General features: G+C 42.8%; 1 protein-coding gene and 1 pseudogene across 2 annotated transcripts; one reads left to right on the top strand and one right to left on the bottom strand.

Moving 5' to 3' along the window:
* The first annotated feature begins 350 nt into the window (after positions 1–350).
* LOC136519720 (brefeldin A-inhibited guanine nucleotide-exchange protein 1-like) lies at positions 351–8,857 on the top strand (annotated as a pseudogene).
* Positions 8,858–9,045: 188 nt separating this feature from the next.
* Positions 9,046–13,364, bottom strand: LOC136519719 (uncharacterized). Of its 2 annotated transcripts, none has more exons than XM_066513091.1 (8): positions 12,841–13,364; positions 12,097–12,220; positions 10,781–10,910; positions 10,507–10,543; positions 10,186–10,411; positions 9,950–10,064; positions 9,780–9,877; positions 9,046–9,672 (listed from the first exon to the last, which is right to left on the bottom strand). In XM_066513091.1, exons 1-6 carry the CDS (start codon positions 13,084–13,086, stop codon positions 9,979–9,981), a joined length of 849 nt encoding a protein of 282 aa, XP_066369188.1. In that variant the 5' UTR covers positions 13,087–13,364; the 3' UTR covers positions 9,046–9,672; positions 9,780–9,877; positions 9,950–9,978. The 2 variants fall into 2 exon arrangements, with proteins under 2 accessions (XP_066369188.1, XP_066369189.1); XM_066513092.1 differs by having other exon boundaries at positions 10,781–10,907.
* Between the last annotated feature and the right edge of the window lie 1,239 nt (positions 13,365–14,603).

Raw genomic sequence — 14,603 nt, 5'->3', positions numbered from 1 at the left:
GTCAGTGCCAGCAGGGCATGGTCAAAACCGCTCCACGTAGGACAAAACAGTCATGTCTGAGTCTATGTGCTAAAAGTGAACGGTTTTAACAGTTGAGGTATCACCATTAGACGGTTTTATAGTTGAGGGTTAAAATTAGACTAATTCTGTAGTTGAAGGCAAAAAAAAAAGAAAAGAAAAGAAAATGGACTTAATCCATAAAATTACTGAGCCTCGCCCCTAAGCAAGCAGATCGTTCCAATACGTGGAGTGTACTCCCTCCCGTTGATCTGTTCCAGCTTCCAAGTCACCTCCTGCTCCGCTTCTACACTCTTTCTGGAACAACCAAATACCAGCAGCAGAGCAGAGCTAGCAAAGAGCAAACGCGTCACCGGCCACCAGATCTCTCCCGTACTCCCACCCCCGCCTCCGATGAATCCACCCGCCGCCGCCTAGACGCGCCGCCCCCAGTCCCCCACCACCACACTCCGCGCCACCGCCCAATGTCGTCGTCGGAGCCCGATGCCGAGGGCGCCCTCGGCGGCGCCTCCCCATCCGCCCGCGTGCTCGCCCGCGCCCTCGACAAGATCATCAAGCACTCCTCCTGGCGCCGGCACGCCGCGCTCGTCGCCGCCTCTAAGTCCGCGCTCGACCTCCTCTCCTCCTCCCCGGCTCCTGATGACGAGCCCGACACCTCCTCGCCCTCCCCCGTCCCCGGCCTCCCAGCGCCCGCCGCCGCCGCTGCCCTCGCCGCACTTCTCCTCGCACTCGACCCGGCGTCCCCGAAGGTGGCCGAGCCCGCGCTCGAGTGCATCGCCGGCCTCCTCTTCCTCCGCCTTCTCCTCGGCGACGTCGACGCGGTTGACCCCTCCCCGGTCTCGAAACTCTTCGCCGCGGTGCTCTCCTGCATCTCGCTCGGTGGCGGCGGGGACGAAGCGCTCGAGCTCGCCGTGCTGCGCGTTCTCGTCGCTTTCGCGCGGTGCCCGGGCGTCTCCGTCAGCGGGGAGTGCCTGGGCCAGGTGGTCAAGGCGTGCTACAACGTCTACCTCGGGAGCGCCAGCGGCGGCAACCAGCTCTGTGCCAAAATGGCCCTCGCACAGGTGCTGGTCATCGTGTTCGCGCGCGTCGAGGCCGACGCCATGGACGTCCGCGTGCGCACTGTCTCCGCTGCCGACATGATTGATCTCTCTGACCGCAGCCTCAACGACTCCAGCGTCGTACAGGCGGCTCAGGTGTTCTTAAACGAGGCCATGGAGGGGAGCGACGTGCCGGAGGAGGCACCTCCTGTAGATGCGGCATCAGTTGAGGCGGAAGGCACTGGGGAGGATGGTGGAATAAGCAAGATAAGGGAGGATGGCCTGGCTTTGTTCAAGAACCTATGCAAGTTGTCAATGAAGTTTGGTACGCCTGATAGCCCCGAAGATCCAATGCTATTAAAGGGGAAGGTGTTGTCGCTGGAGCTGGTTAGGATGGTCATTGACAATGCAGGGCCATTCTGGAAGACGAATGAAAAGTATGTGCCATACCATGATGGTTCTGATTATCAATTTTATTGCAATGTTTGTGTTTCATTACGAGTCTCCACTGGTTATGTTGCATTGAATCTTAATGGTTGTGGGTGATAAGATGTTGCATTAAGTCATAATGGTTGTGGGTGATAAGAGTAGAACCGTGGAAGCCAGGAACGATAAAGTGGGATATGTGGAAGTGAAACATATGGTCTGTTTGGACAAGCTGTGATGCTCCAACTTTTGGGGCTTGGTTGAAATTTTAACTGAACCAATCTGAGAGCCTTTGCAAGGTCTACTATGTTTTCCACTTTCACTGGTTGGGCACTGTTATTTTTTGTTCATGTTTATATCTGTTGCTTGGGCAAGGATCTAATTGGTGAAGGAAGCAATGACGATTTTATCATATAAGTATATAACTAAAATGAGAGCTGCAAGAGAGTACTGATGGATATTTAACAATCTAGATTTTTTTCCAACTAGAGGGGCGGGCCTGGTGCAAGCGGTAGAGTCTTACCGCCTGTGACCGGAAGGTCCCGGGTTCGAGTCGCGGTCTCCTCGCATTGCACAGGCGAGGGTAAGGCTTGCCACTGACACCCTTCCCCAGACCCTGCACAGAGCGGGAGCTCTCTGCACTGGGTACGCCCTTTTTTTTAGATTTTTTTCCAACTGTGTGCATACCCCATGTCCCCATGCATGCTGACATTACATGCATGGATGGTACACAGACCCTCAGACCTGCAGATCCGAACCAATACTGGTGGTGGTAATAAGAGAAAATGCTAATGAAAACCATTATGGTGTGATTGGTACTCTAAATTGTAATCTGTGTTTTTTTAAAAAAAATGATAAAGCTTAGTCATGTGGGGATGTATCCAACAAGCAGCAACACCACAAATAATTCGTACTGGAAGTTGTTTTGCTCATTTGATGTAGGACTGCTGAATTGATTATATGCCCAACAGACAATGCAAATGACTGATCCTGTATTTTTTATCTCCTATTAATGCAGGTATCTTGAAGCAGTTAAGCAGTACCTTTGTTTATCCTTGTTGAAGAATAGTGCCTTGTCTGCAATGAGTGTCTTCCAGTTATTGTGTTCCATCTTTATGAGTCTAATATCAAGGTTTAGATCTGGTTTGAAAGAGGAAATTGGAATGTTTTTTCCTATGCTTATCTTAAGAGTTCTTGAAAATGTTCTCCAGCCTAGCTTTTTGCAGAAGATGACAGTTCTAAACTTTTTGGAGAAGATATCTAAAGAACCTCTGGTTATTATTGATATCTTTGTGAACTTTGATTGTGATGTTGATGCACCAAATATTTTTGAAAGGTACGCTATTATTATTTTTGGATGGGCATTCTCCTTCAGTTTCATTTTTTTACTTGAGCACAATTATTCTCTTCTAGTTCTGCTGTACCAAAGATATGCCTCTCTCTTTATAAGTCTACAGTGAAGCAGTTTTAATTCTATCTGGTCTTCACAGGATTATCAATGGACTTCTAAAGACTGCTTTAGGTGTCCCTACTGGATCTACAACAACATTAACTGTTGCACAAGACCAAACATTTAGGATTGAGTCTGTCAAGTGCCTTGCTACTGTTGTTAAGTCGATGGGTGCATGGATGGACCAACAACTGAGAATTGGTGAATTTTCACCAGGCAGTTCTGAAACTCTAAGTTCAGCTGAGAACCATAATATTCATAATGGAGAAGAAGGGAGCGGAATAGATTATGAACTGCAGCTTGACACTAGTAGTTCTGACATAACTGACTCTTCCTCACTTGAGCAACGGCGTGCTTACAAGATAGAGCTTCAGGTGTGGTTGCTTGAACTATGGTTTCCCCACAATTAGACTTTCTATCTTTGGGATAACTATAAGATTTTTTTTTTGTTTGCAGAAAGGAATTACCTTGTTCAACAAAAAACCTTCCAAAGGTATCGATTTTCTCATTCGGAGCAAGAAAATAGGCAATTCTCCAGAAGATGTGGCTTCTTTCTTGAGAAATACTGCTGGATTAAATGCAACAATGATAGGCGACTATTTGGGTGAGAGGGATGACTTTCCCCTCAAAGTAATGCATGCTTATGTGGACGCTTTAAACTTCGAAGGCATGGACTTTGGTCAAGCAATTAGGTTCTTCTTGCAAGGTTTCAGGTTACCAGGAGAAGCTAAAAAAATTGACCGGATCATGGAAAAGTTTGCTCAATGCTACTGTAAATGCAATCCAAATGCTTTTACTAGTGCAGATACAGCATATGTTCTTGCTTATTCTGTGATCTTGCTAAACACTGATGCTCATAATCCGACGGTGAAGAACAAGGTATGCTAATTATGATTTTATTATCATACGGGAATGTCAATAAAGCAATGTAGATATTTTTACTCCATCACAGGTAATGTAAATTTTCTTGTGCAGATGTCTAAGGCAGATTTTATGCGCAACAATCGAGGAATAGATGATGGGAAGGATTTGCCAGAAGATTATTTGAGTACACTGTATGACCAGATTGTCAACAATGAAATCAAAATGACTGCTGATTCTTCAGTTGCACAAACCAAGCAATCCAATAGTGTAGGCAGGCTTCTAGGCTTGGACAATATTATCAACTTTGTCAATTGGAGATCAGCAGAAGACAAGGCAGTAGGAGCAAATGACTTGCTCATTAAGCACATACAGGAAAAATTCAAAGCAAAACGTGGGAAATCAGAGTAAGATCTCCATCATTCTGTCAGAAAGTACTTATTGGTCTCAGCGACATTTTATTAATTTGAGCTTGTATGTAATACAGGTCCACGTTTTATGTTGTTGCTGATGCAACCATTTTAAGATTCATGATGGAGTCCTGTTGGGCACCTATGATGGCTGCATTCAGTGTGCTCCTTGATCAGTGTGATGATAAGGCTGCTACATCACAGTGCTTGAAGGGATTAAGATTTTCCGTGCACATCACTTCTGTTATGTGCATGCAGACACAGAGGGATGCTTTCTTAACATCCATAGCCAAATTCACATCTCTCCATTCTGCTGCAGACATGAAGCAAAAAAAATATTGATTCTATGAAGGTAAGAGGCCACACAAAACATATTTTGTTTATCGAGTTTTGATAATTTGTTGCTGGGTGATCTATTTTTTAAGCAAGGTACCTAAAGGCTTACTTTCCCCCATAATACCTTGTTGCAAAACACAATGACAGTTACCATCTGACATGGTGGGACTCACAACAGTCTGGAAAATGGTATTCTTGATTTTCTGATGCTTTCTCCAGCATGTATTAAATGTTCATTTTGTTTCGCTGAGGATCTATCCAACATTTGTGATACAGCATGGTTGAGCCACTTAAATATTTCTTTATGCTGTACTTTATTAGCACATTTGTTCACACATACGAATGTTTCAAAGCTGTGGGATATTGGGGGTGATAAATTTACTTTATGTCCTTGAACAGGCTATAATATCTATCGCAATCGAAGATGGCAATTAGTTGCAGGAAGCTTGGGAACATGTATTAACTTGTTTATCACGGTTTGAGCATTTACATCTGCTTGGAGAAGGGGTTCCCACTGATGCATCCTTTCTGACAGTACCTCTGATTGAGTCAGAAGAAAAAACTAAGAAGTCTACTTCTGTCCTAACTTCTAAGAAGACTAATGCTCTTCAGAATCCTGCTGTGATGGCTGCCGTTAGAGGGGGTACTTACGATAGCACAGTGGCAAAAGGCAGTGCGTCAGCACTGGTCACTCCTGAACAGATCAATAATTTCCTATCAAGAATTAATTTATTGGATCAGATTGGCATTGTTGAGTTAAATCATATCTTTGCCCATAGCCAAAGATTAAACAGTGATGCTATTGTTGCTTTTGTGAAAGCTCTTTGCAAGGTCTCAATGACTGAGCTGCAGTCTCCAACAGATCCTCGTATCTTCTGCCTTACTAAAATAGTAGAGATTGCGTAAGAAAATTCCTAAAGTTTAATTAAAAATCTGGTATTTACTAATGGCAAAAGCGGCCACAACTTTATGTTTTTTTTTACTATTCTCATTTCTAACTTCATTTGTGCAGGCATTACAATATGAATCGCATACGTCTGGTGTGGTCACGTATTTGGAAAGTCTTGTCAGACTTTTTTGTGTCTGTTGGGTTGTTGGAAAATCTTTCTGTCGCTATATTTGTGATGGACTCTCTGAGGCAGCTGGCTATGAAGTTTCTAGAAAGGGAGGAACTGGCAAACTATAACTTTCAAAATGAGTTCCTTAGACCTTTTGTGATTGTTATGCAGAGGAGCAATGCTCCAGAAGTACGAGAGCTGATTGTTAGGTGCGTCTCACAGATGGTTCTGAGTCGGGTTAATAACATAAAGTCTGGGTGGAAGGGTGTTTTTATGGTATGTATGATTTCTATATTTAGTTTGTTGAGGTTTTTGTTCAATCTTACCTGTGAGGTAGTGACTATTGCGTCCTGCCCTGTAACTTTTCATCAACTTGCAGGTTTTTACTTCTCCGCAGCTGATGATACAAGAAGTACCGTCCTATTGGCATTTGAGACGGTGGAAAAAATTGTTCGAGATTATTTTCGTCACATAACTGAAACAGAGACAACAACATTTACTGATTGTGTTACTTGTCTTATTGCATTTACAAGTAGTCAGTTTAACAGCGATGCCAATCTCAATGCTATTGCATTTCTGCGATTCTGTGCTGTTAAACTTGCTGAGGAAGGATTTGCTTGTCAAGATAGGGCTTTTGAACAACCCAGGAATTCAGCCATGGTGTGTGGTGGAAATGCCACTGTGCAAAAAGATGGTCATATTTCCCTCTGGGTGCCTCTCCTTGCAGGTATGGCATTTTCCTCCCTTCAAAATATTATATTTAGTTCACTATGTAAATTGTTGGATGATAATCTGAAGCACTGACCATTTTTTTATCAATTGTGCATTTCAGGTTTAGCAAAATTGACAACTGATCCAAGACTGACTATCAAGAAAGGTGCTGTAGGAGTACTTTTTGACATTTTAAAGGATCATGGAAACCTGTTTTCACTGACTTCTTGGACCAATATCTTTGAACATGTTGTTTATCCTCTATTTAGCAATGAAAGATCCACACCCGGTGACCAGATTTCATCATCAAATTCCGCAGAGTATAATTTACCTGATCTTGAAACACAAACGTTGGCAGTGAAATGCTTGGTGGGTTTGTTTGTTAATTTCTCCGATGTGATACGGCCAGAACTTGGTAGAACAGCATCCATTGTTACATTTTTTATCAGAAGCCCCTACAAACATTGTGCTACTATTGGTGTATCTGCAATTATGCGTTTAGCAGAGGGGGTTGGTAACAAACTTTCCAAGGAGGAATGGAAAGAGATATTGATCTTATTTAGAGAATCAGTGACACACACCTTCATCATGTTCTCTAAAATTGTAAGGATGATGCAAGATATTGATATCCCAGATAGAATTGATTCTTATTCAGAAACCGAGCAATATTTGGATCAAGAGATGTATGGTAATGATGAAGAGGAAGCGAATATGGAGACAACTTCTTATGCTATTGTCAAACTGAAGAATCATATGGCCCTACTGCTCATGGTGATACAGGTATCCTTTTTTTTTTTACCGAAATTATTAAATTGCTCTTATTGGTAGGGCAGATGCAAGATTCAAGTAGGGTTAGCTATTTGGATTTTAGTTCAATAGCTCAGGTTTGGTTCTCCACTAGAATAAACTTTTGGGAGAGCAGAGTGGAATAATGGAATGATGACATCGGGAGAGGGATGGTGTTAAAGTTGCTTAACTGTGGTACCATTATGTCCCTGGACTGTTAACTATTAGGCTTCCTCGGGTGCTGCAGCTTTGGCTTCCATCTACCTGTGTACGCTGGCAAATAATGAGCAAGGATGTGGAGTAAGAGAGGCTTCTTACTTCTTGCTTACCCCAATAAAGATGTCATGCGTCCTGTTAAGTAGTGGCTGGCCCTAACAAAATCAATCTAGAAATAAGAACAAAAATTTAGGTATAAACTAGCATGGCAATAGAATGACTTAATTCAAACTATCCTGTTTAAACTGTGCCTTTATAGGATTGTAAGGGCCTTTCTACACCCAAAACGCTTGCCAATGAGATGAGGGGCTTCCAACTTTCAAGTTGGGTGCACTGCCCTCCAGTCAATGTGGGACCGTGCTAAGTTCTAACAACCTTCCTCAGTTGCCCCTATGTGACAGTTTACCTCTATTAAGATGGCACTATATATGCCTTAGATTGGTTTTTTATTACACTGAAAAACCTCTTAACTGATGACAAGTAATCTAGAAATGATCAGTCTTTCCTTTTGAATTTTCTGACAATCACATTAACATGGCAGTATTTTGTATTCGTTTATGCAGAACATTATTAAATTATACGAGGAGCATAGCAAATATCTTCATGCCGAGCATATTAGTATTCTTTTGGAGATGATGTCAGCTATTGCGACCCATTCAAGTGAAGTGAGCTCTGAATCATCCTTGCAGATGAAATTTCATAAAGCATGTTCCCTTTTGGAGGTATCTGAGCCAGCAATTGTTCATTTTGAGAACGAAACCTACCAGAGTTACATCAAACTTCTTCAAGCTCTGCAACATGACTATCCATCCTTGTCAGAAGAAATGAACATAGAGTCTCAAGTGCTTGATACCTGTGAGCAAATATTGCGAACATATCTGAAGTGCACAGATCACAAACCATATGATGAAACGTCTCAAAGAAATCCATCTTTACATTGTGCAGTGCCGCTGAGCGCTGCTAAGAAAGAGGAATTGGCTGCAAGGACTCCTCTGGTCCTTCAAGTGATGAAATTGCTGGGTGATCTGGAGAGGGATTCTTTTAGCAGAATATTACCCTGCTTTTCCCCATTTTTGGTTGATCTGATCCGCTGTGAACATAGCTCTGGAGAAGTTCAACATGCACTGTACAATATCTTCCAATCAGCCATTCTCCCCATGATACGAGTTGGATAGCAGATTGTGACCCACCAATTGTGCAGTTTTGTGACCCCCACTTAGGTTATGTAATTCAGTTCATTATGGCATCACCCCACTAGAGGGGGTATACCTATAGGTTGGCACCTCAGCCCTAACTGATTATACCTTTGCAATATCAAATACAAGGTGAAATATATCGGTAGTTCTAGGTGTTGTCTTACTGTGCTGTAACATCTGAATCCCAACTGAGCTGGTTGTATTGTCTCGCAGGTTGACGTAAAAATGCTGCAGGGTCTGCCATTCGGCGGAAGTTCTATGGTGGATCTTTGTTAATATTCATTTACCTTTAATCAATGATGTTCATCATATATGCTGGAGACAGGCAGAAAGACACGGGTATGGAATCATATAAGCCTATGCACCCAGGCAATTTTCCATGACCCAAAAGTCAGGTGACCTCGGCTTCCCAGAGCCCCATGTGGCCATGTTACCATTGTCAATTGCCATCCCCACGATGGAGTTTATATATAGCACAAGAGCTAAGAACCATTTTGAAGTTACTACTGGCTTTGCTACATCGATTATTTAAAACCATAAACTAAAGGTAGATGCCGCCCAAATATGATTTTCAATTTTGTTCATTTTTTAATTATGTATGTAGTATTTCTTATCCATAGAAACAGATGAATAGTATGGCGAATATGGCCCAGTGTTTTTCCCATCTGTTGCAACTTGCAACAAATCACATTCTTTCCCAAGATAGGGCTGCCATTATTTGATTACAGTTGACATAGGTGATATAGTTTACAGTTTCAGGATAAATAATGTACATGACTCACTGACGATGCAATGACACTTAAATACCTATGCCCTAATGAGACATGGATACATGCACTGAAGATACTGAAAAGGTGCGAAGAAGAGAATTAATATACACAACCAGATGTTTTGAAAGAATGGACCTGTTCTACGATTTGGACCTACTACATGACCTATATTATACACAGGTTGGAGGCCGGACTCCATTTCCGGCATCCACTTTGGTCTATGCACAGACCACCAGCTATCAGAATTTCTGGCAGGAGATGGGAAATGTACAGACACCGACAGAAGCTGAGCAAGAGGGGCTTCATCTTCAGACACTCGAGCTTTCCTGCCCCATCCGGCGGAGCAGATCAGACATTCACATTATAAGAAGTTCTGGTAACCATGGATAAGGACAACCTGCAATATGATAAGAAACAGTACATCAATCAGCCTAGATGCAGCATAGACTGATGCCCTTTAATAAATGGGCCTGCTGCAAATATTAGATAAATGTGATAACTAACCTTTAGAGTGCAAAAGAAAACAATTTGCAAGAAAAAAAAGCATGCCACCCAATTTAGCGGTATGACTTTTCTTAGTCCTGCTGCAGACTATTGGATGCCTACAGAGAGGAAAACAAGATGTTACAACAGATTAACAGCAGGAGTATTTCAGAGGTAAACAGTAAACACACCTAAAATTCGTCATTTTCTGGCATCCTTGTCAACCTGTCGTTTGTTCAGAAATGTTGTTCTGCGGGAATGGCGGTGCATGAGCAGGGACCAAAAGCTGTTGAGGTCGTGGAGCTCCTGTTTTCACAAAAGCGCTTTATAAATTATATGAAGAGCATGATAAGCTATGGCGCCCTACGCAATTGAAAAATATTCTTGGACAAGTTCATTTGATTCGACTCAACAGTGAATTTCTTACCTGGAGGAAATTGTTGCTGAACTGGTGGTATGCGCACAACATTTGCAGCATTAACATTCTGATTCGATAGTGGGAGAACATGACTTGGGGCATAACCAGGAGAATAAGCATGATCACTTGGTACAGGTTGGCCAAATTGCCCATATGGGTAGACTGCCGGGCCTACTGTCCTTGGGCCACCATAAACTGGAACATACTGTTGTCCAACATATGGACCATATGCATTCTACAAAGCTAAAAATAAAACAAATGAGCAATAATTTAAATTTATTTCATTTAGTCAAGAAACGGATGTGGTTTAATGTTTCTGGAGTTCTCAACCTGCTGATATAGGTATTCAGGTCCATATGCTGATGGCCTGCGTTGAAAAAACAAATGGTCATTACTTAAACAGATAGGCTGCTCAATTGGAACTGAAAAACTACTCCTGTAAGGGAATACTATATGTACACTGCATCCTGCTAATCATAGAGTTCCAGACTAGCTACAACAACAACTTTAATCATATTGCCAGACATTCACAATCAAACAAGAGATCAAATTCATAGCTGTACATGATCTTTGCCAACAAGCAATGAATGAGCTGTTAACCTACCCATAAGAAGGATATACAAAGGCCTGTGAGTAGTTGTATGGGGATTGCTGATATGTTGGGCTTTGCACATACATGCCCCCTGGAACCGCCACACCTCCATTGTATGGGATGACCGGCCTTATAGGTGCTACTATACCACATTGAAAAGAAGGGGAAATTTTGTTACAATAATTGAATACACACACAGGCTAAAAAGGTAAACATGCGTGCATTAAGAAAATTTGTTTGCTATAAGTTTTTGCAACTGAGACTAGCATACAGTATTAGTGAAACTTGTTGGCTTAATACACACGAGGAGTGTGGATGGATCATGGAGTTATAATTCACTTTGGACTTTTACTGGTGGGTCCTGGTCAGTAATTTTCTGATAGACAAGGCACAAGCCTTTTTTATAGCAAACTTAAGAAAACTTTGCTATTTTTACTCTATAACAGCACGTATACGAAAGTATTCAAGAAGGCTCATGAATAAGCAGTAAACATCTCAAAAAGCATTGCATTCCATCACGAGCAGAGATGTGGATCAATGCTTCATCTTGTGATGATCAATATCTCCAATTCCAATTTGCAGACCATGAAACAGATGCCTGACATGTTTTTACTCTATAACAGCACATATACGAAAGTATTCAAGAAGGCTCATGAATAAGCAGTAAACATCTCAAAAAGCATTGCATTCCATCACGAGCAAAGATGTGGATCAATGCTTCATCTTGTGATGATTAATATCTCCAATTCCAATTTGCAGACCAGGAAACAGATGCCTGACATGTAAGTGGACAATTTTTATTGAAAAGCAGTGATGATTGCCCACCCTTTCTACCACCCACCAGCTCATACTCTGTTATCTATTATTCTCTTCAATCAAGTCCAACACTACTATCTCTCCCCAAACATAGTTGGCAGAGAGGACTAGTAGCTGTGTTGGTTTGTATATTTTTGACAGCTAATGCTTTATTTTCATAAATGAGCTCGTAGAAGATCCTACAATCTTCTTTGGGGCTAGAATGTTCAGGCAACGAATTAAATACCTACTAGTCCTGAACTGACAAGTCCTTTTCCCTCAGTTAGAACTAGTGACAAGACTATTAGTTGGTGTTGAAAAGATGGGGCGGGGTGAAACTAAGCATCAAGTTTTGTAACAATGAAATCATAGAAATGCCATGATTGTGGTGACCCCAAATCTCCAATACATTGGGAATAGAGCATTGATTAACAAATTACTTTGCACCAAGAGCGTAAGCGGATGGAAAGAATCATACGTATATTTGACAGCTATGCAATTAGGAAATCAGGGAACCAAGTTAGCAAACCTACCGAAAGGCAAAGCTGGACCAGGCCGCCCTAAGATGGCAAGGTTGCAATTAGCGCGTCGGCCGTCGATAACTGGGTATGGGTCCATGCAGGCCATCCTCGCTGACTCTGCGTCCCGGAAGGTTACCTATACACACATCCACACATGATTAAAGTGAATCAAAAGTAGGAAAAAGACGAAATATCTGAGCCAAATTTGGAACCCCCCAAAAGGCCAAAGGTGCTCTGTTTTCACGATACCCCCATGGAAAATTCAGATAGTTCCCTGATTCATACAAGAAAGAATGCTAAATTTCTTTTCAAATTCAGACGCCAAAAATTGAACTAGGTTCCTGAAAAGCCTGAACACAGAAACCCTAGAAATGCATAACACGGCAACTTTCACTAGCTCCTGGTAACAAAATTTAACTATTTCCCTCAATCCTGTTGGTAATAAGTCAACAATCCACCAAAATTCCTAAGTATGGAATGCAAAACTCCCAAATTCAAAGACCTTCACTGCCAATTGCCACCGCCGCAACAGCATATACAGACGATCACAAAACCTCCCAATTCAACCCGCAAAGTTCACCTTTGCACACAGAATCACAACATTCAGCTCCAGAATCGAACACAACCTTAAGCTCCAGAATCGAACCTGGCCCCTGATCCCCAACCAAGGAAAAAAGAAGTGCAGAGCAAACGCCCCAACCAGCATAGCACATACGAACAAGAAAAAAAAAAGAAACAGGAGGAAGGCGTGCTCACGAATCCGTAGCCCTTTGAGCGGCCCGTGGCGCGGTCGGTGATGACAACGGCCTCGAGGATGTCCCCGTAGACCTCAAAGTGGGCGCGAAGCCCCTCGCTTCGCGTCTCCCAGGCGAGGCCGCCCACGAAAACCTTGGTGAAGGTGGTGTCTCCGTATGGGCCGCTCAGGTAGTGTAGCGCCGGCGGGCCCCAGCCGCCGCCACCTCCTCCTCCTCCGGTCCCCGCCGGCGACCGCTGCGGCGTCATCCCTGCCGCGGCCAGCCCACGCGCATGCACGAGCGCGCGCGCGCGCGTAGCCGCAAACCCTAACCCTAGCAAGCAGCTGCTGACTAAACGCGACACGACACAGGCGCAACAAGTGGGGAGGCGAGCAGCGGAGGCGGCCGGGTTAGCTAAGCTAGGGCTGATAGGCCCGCGCGCGCAGGCGGGGGCGTAATTATAGCGGTGGGGATGGCGCTAATCGGAGCGGCGGTTATTATTAGCGGTTGGATTACGCGGGAGCGGGGAGGGGGCCGGAAGTTGGTTGGTAAGGACTGTTCGCAACTGCCGAGCAACGAGCGCGCCAGAGACTACTAGTAGAGGCCTCAGGGGGAACGGCCGGACGAGGGAGGGGATGGGGGACTGGAGAGAGCTGAGGGCCCCCGTGGCCTGTGGGAAATGGGGGCAACACTGGAAGTGGGCCCGTCTCATTGCACCGCAATGTTCGGATGGAGGCCCGTTAACCATTTCTACTGGATGGTATCTTATCCAATCTCTTATATATCTTAAAAGTACTCCCCCCGTCCAAAATTATAAGTTATATTTTAACTTTTTTTGAGAGTCAAAACATCTCAATTTTGATTAAAATTATAGAGAAAATTACAAAGATTTATAACGTTAAATAGATATACTATGAAAATATAATTAATGAAGAATCTAATTATATTTATTTGTTATCATAAATATTATTGTTTTATATATAAATTTGGTCAAACTTGAGGTACTTTGACTCTCTAAGAAAGTTAGAATAACTTATAATTTGGGACGGAGGGAGTAGCATTTTAAAAGACCAGTATCATCCACTCAGGAAAAAAAAGATCAGTATCACAAATGACAAAATGAGCTTTGAGGGCCAAAATTCTCAAGAAAATCATAAAAGCTAGGAAAGAAAATTATTACTAACGACCAATTCTCAAGGAATGACTGCCAAAAGTTATTATATATATTTAGTTAAAGTGGAGAATATTTGGCTTCTCGGAAAGTGAGAACGACAGACGGGACAAAGCGAGTATTTCATATAACGTATCCAATAATATTGATTCAATGCAACAAATATTATTCTTCTTTACTAGAAATTTGACATAGCTTGACATAATTTGACATAGGATTGACTCAAATCTTTTAAATTCTAGGACCGCGAGAGTAAGTGCTAGCAACAAATGTCACCAAATACGTATTATTTTATCTCCCTTGAAACAACTGTAAAACAACTTTCTAATTTCAACATTTCAAAAAGCGGAAGGTCAAAAGTAGGGTCCTAGGTGTTTTCAAAACTATACTATCCAAAAGCAGCTACTTGGGAACAAAAAAAAAAGCAGCTTCGTTCCTACTCTTTGATTGGTTTTTGATCTTTTTTGAAAGAAAAAAAAAACAGCTCAAAAACCCACCCAAAGACACTCTAGTACGTTCAGGTGGTAGGGCAAAGGTGAAAGGATCCAAACCTCGCTTGTCGCCGTGGACACGCACGGCGGCATGACATGAGGCAACATGCGAGTTGCGACCTT

Source organism: Miscanthus floridulus, chromosome 18 (assembly GCF_019320115.1).
Source record: "Miscanthus floridulus cultivar M001 chromosome 18, ASM1932011v1, whole genome shotgun sequence".
Taxonomy (NCBI): Eukaryota; Viridiplantae; Streptophyta; class Magnoliopsida; order Poales; family Poaceae; genus Miscanthus; species Miscanthus floridulus.
This window is presented reverse-complemented; position numbering and strand designations above follow the sequence as displayed.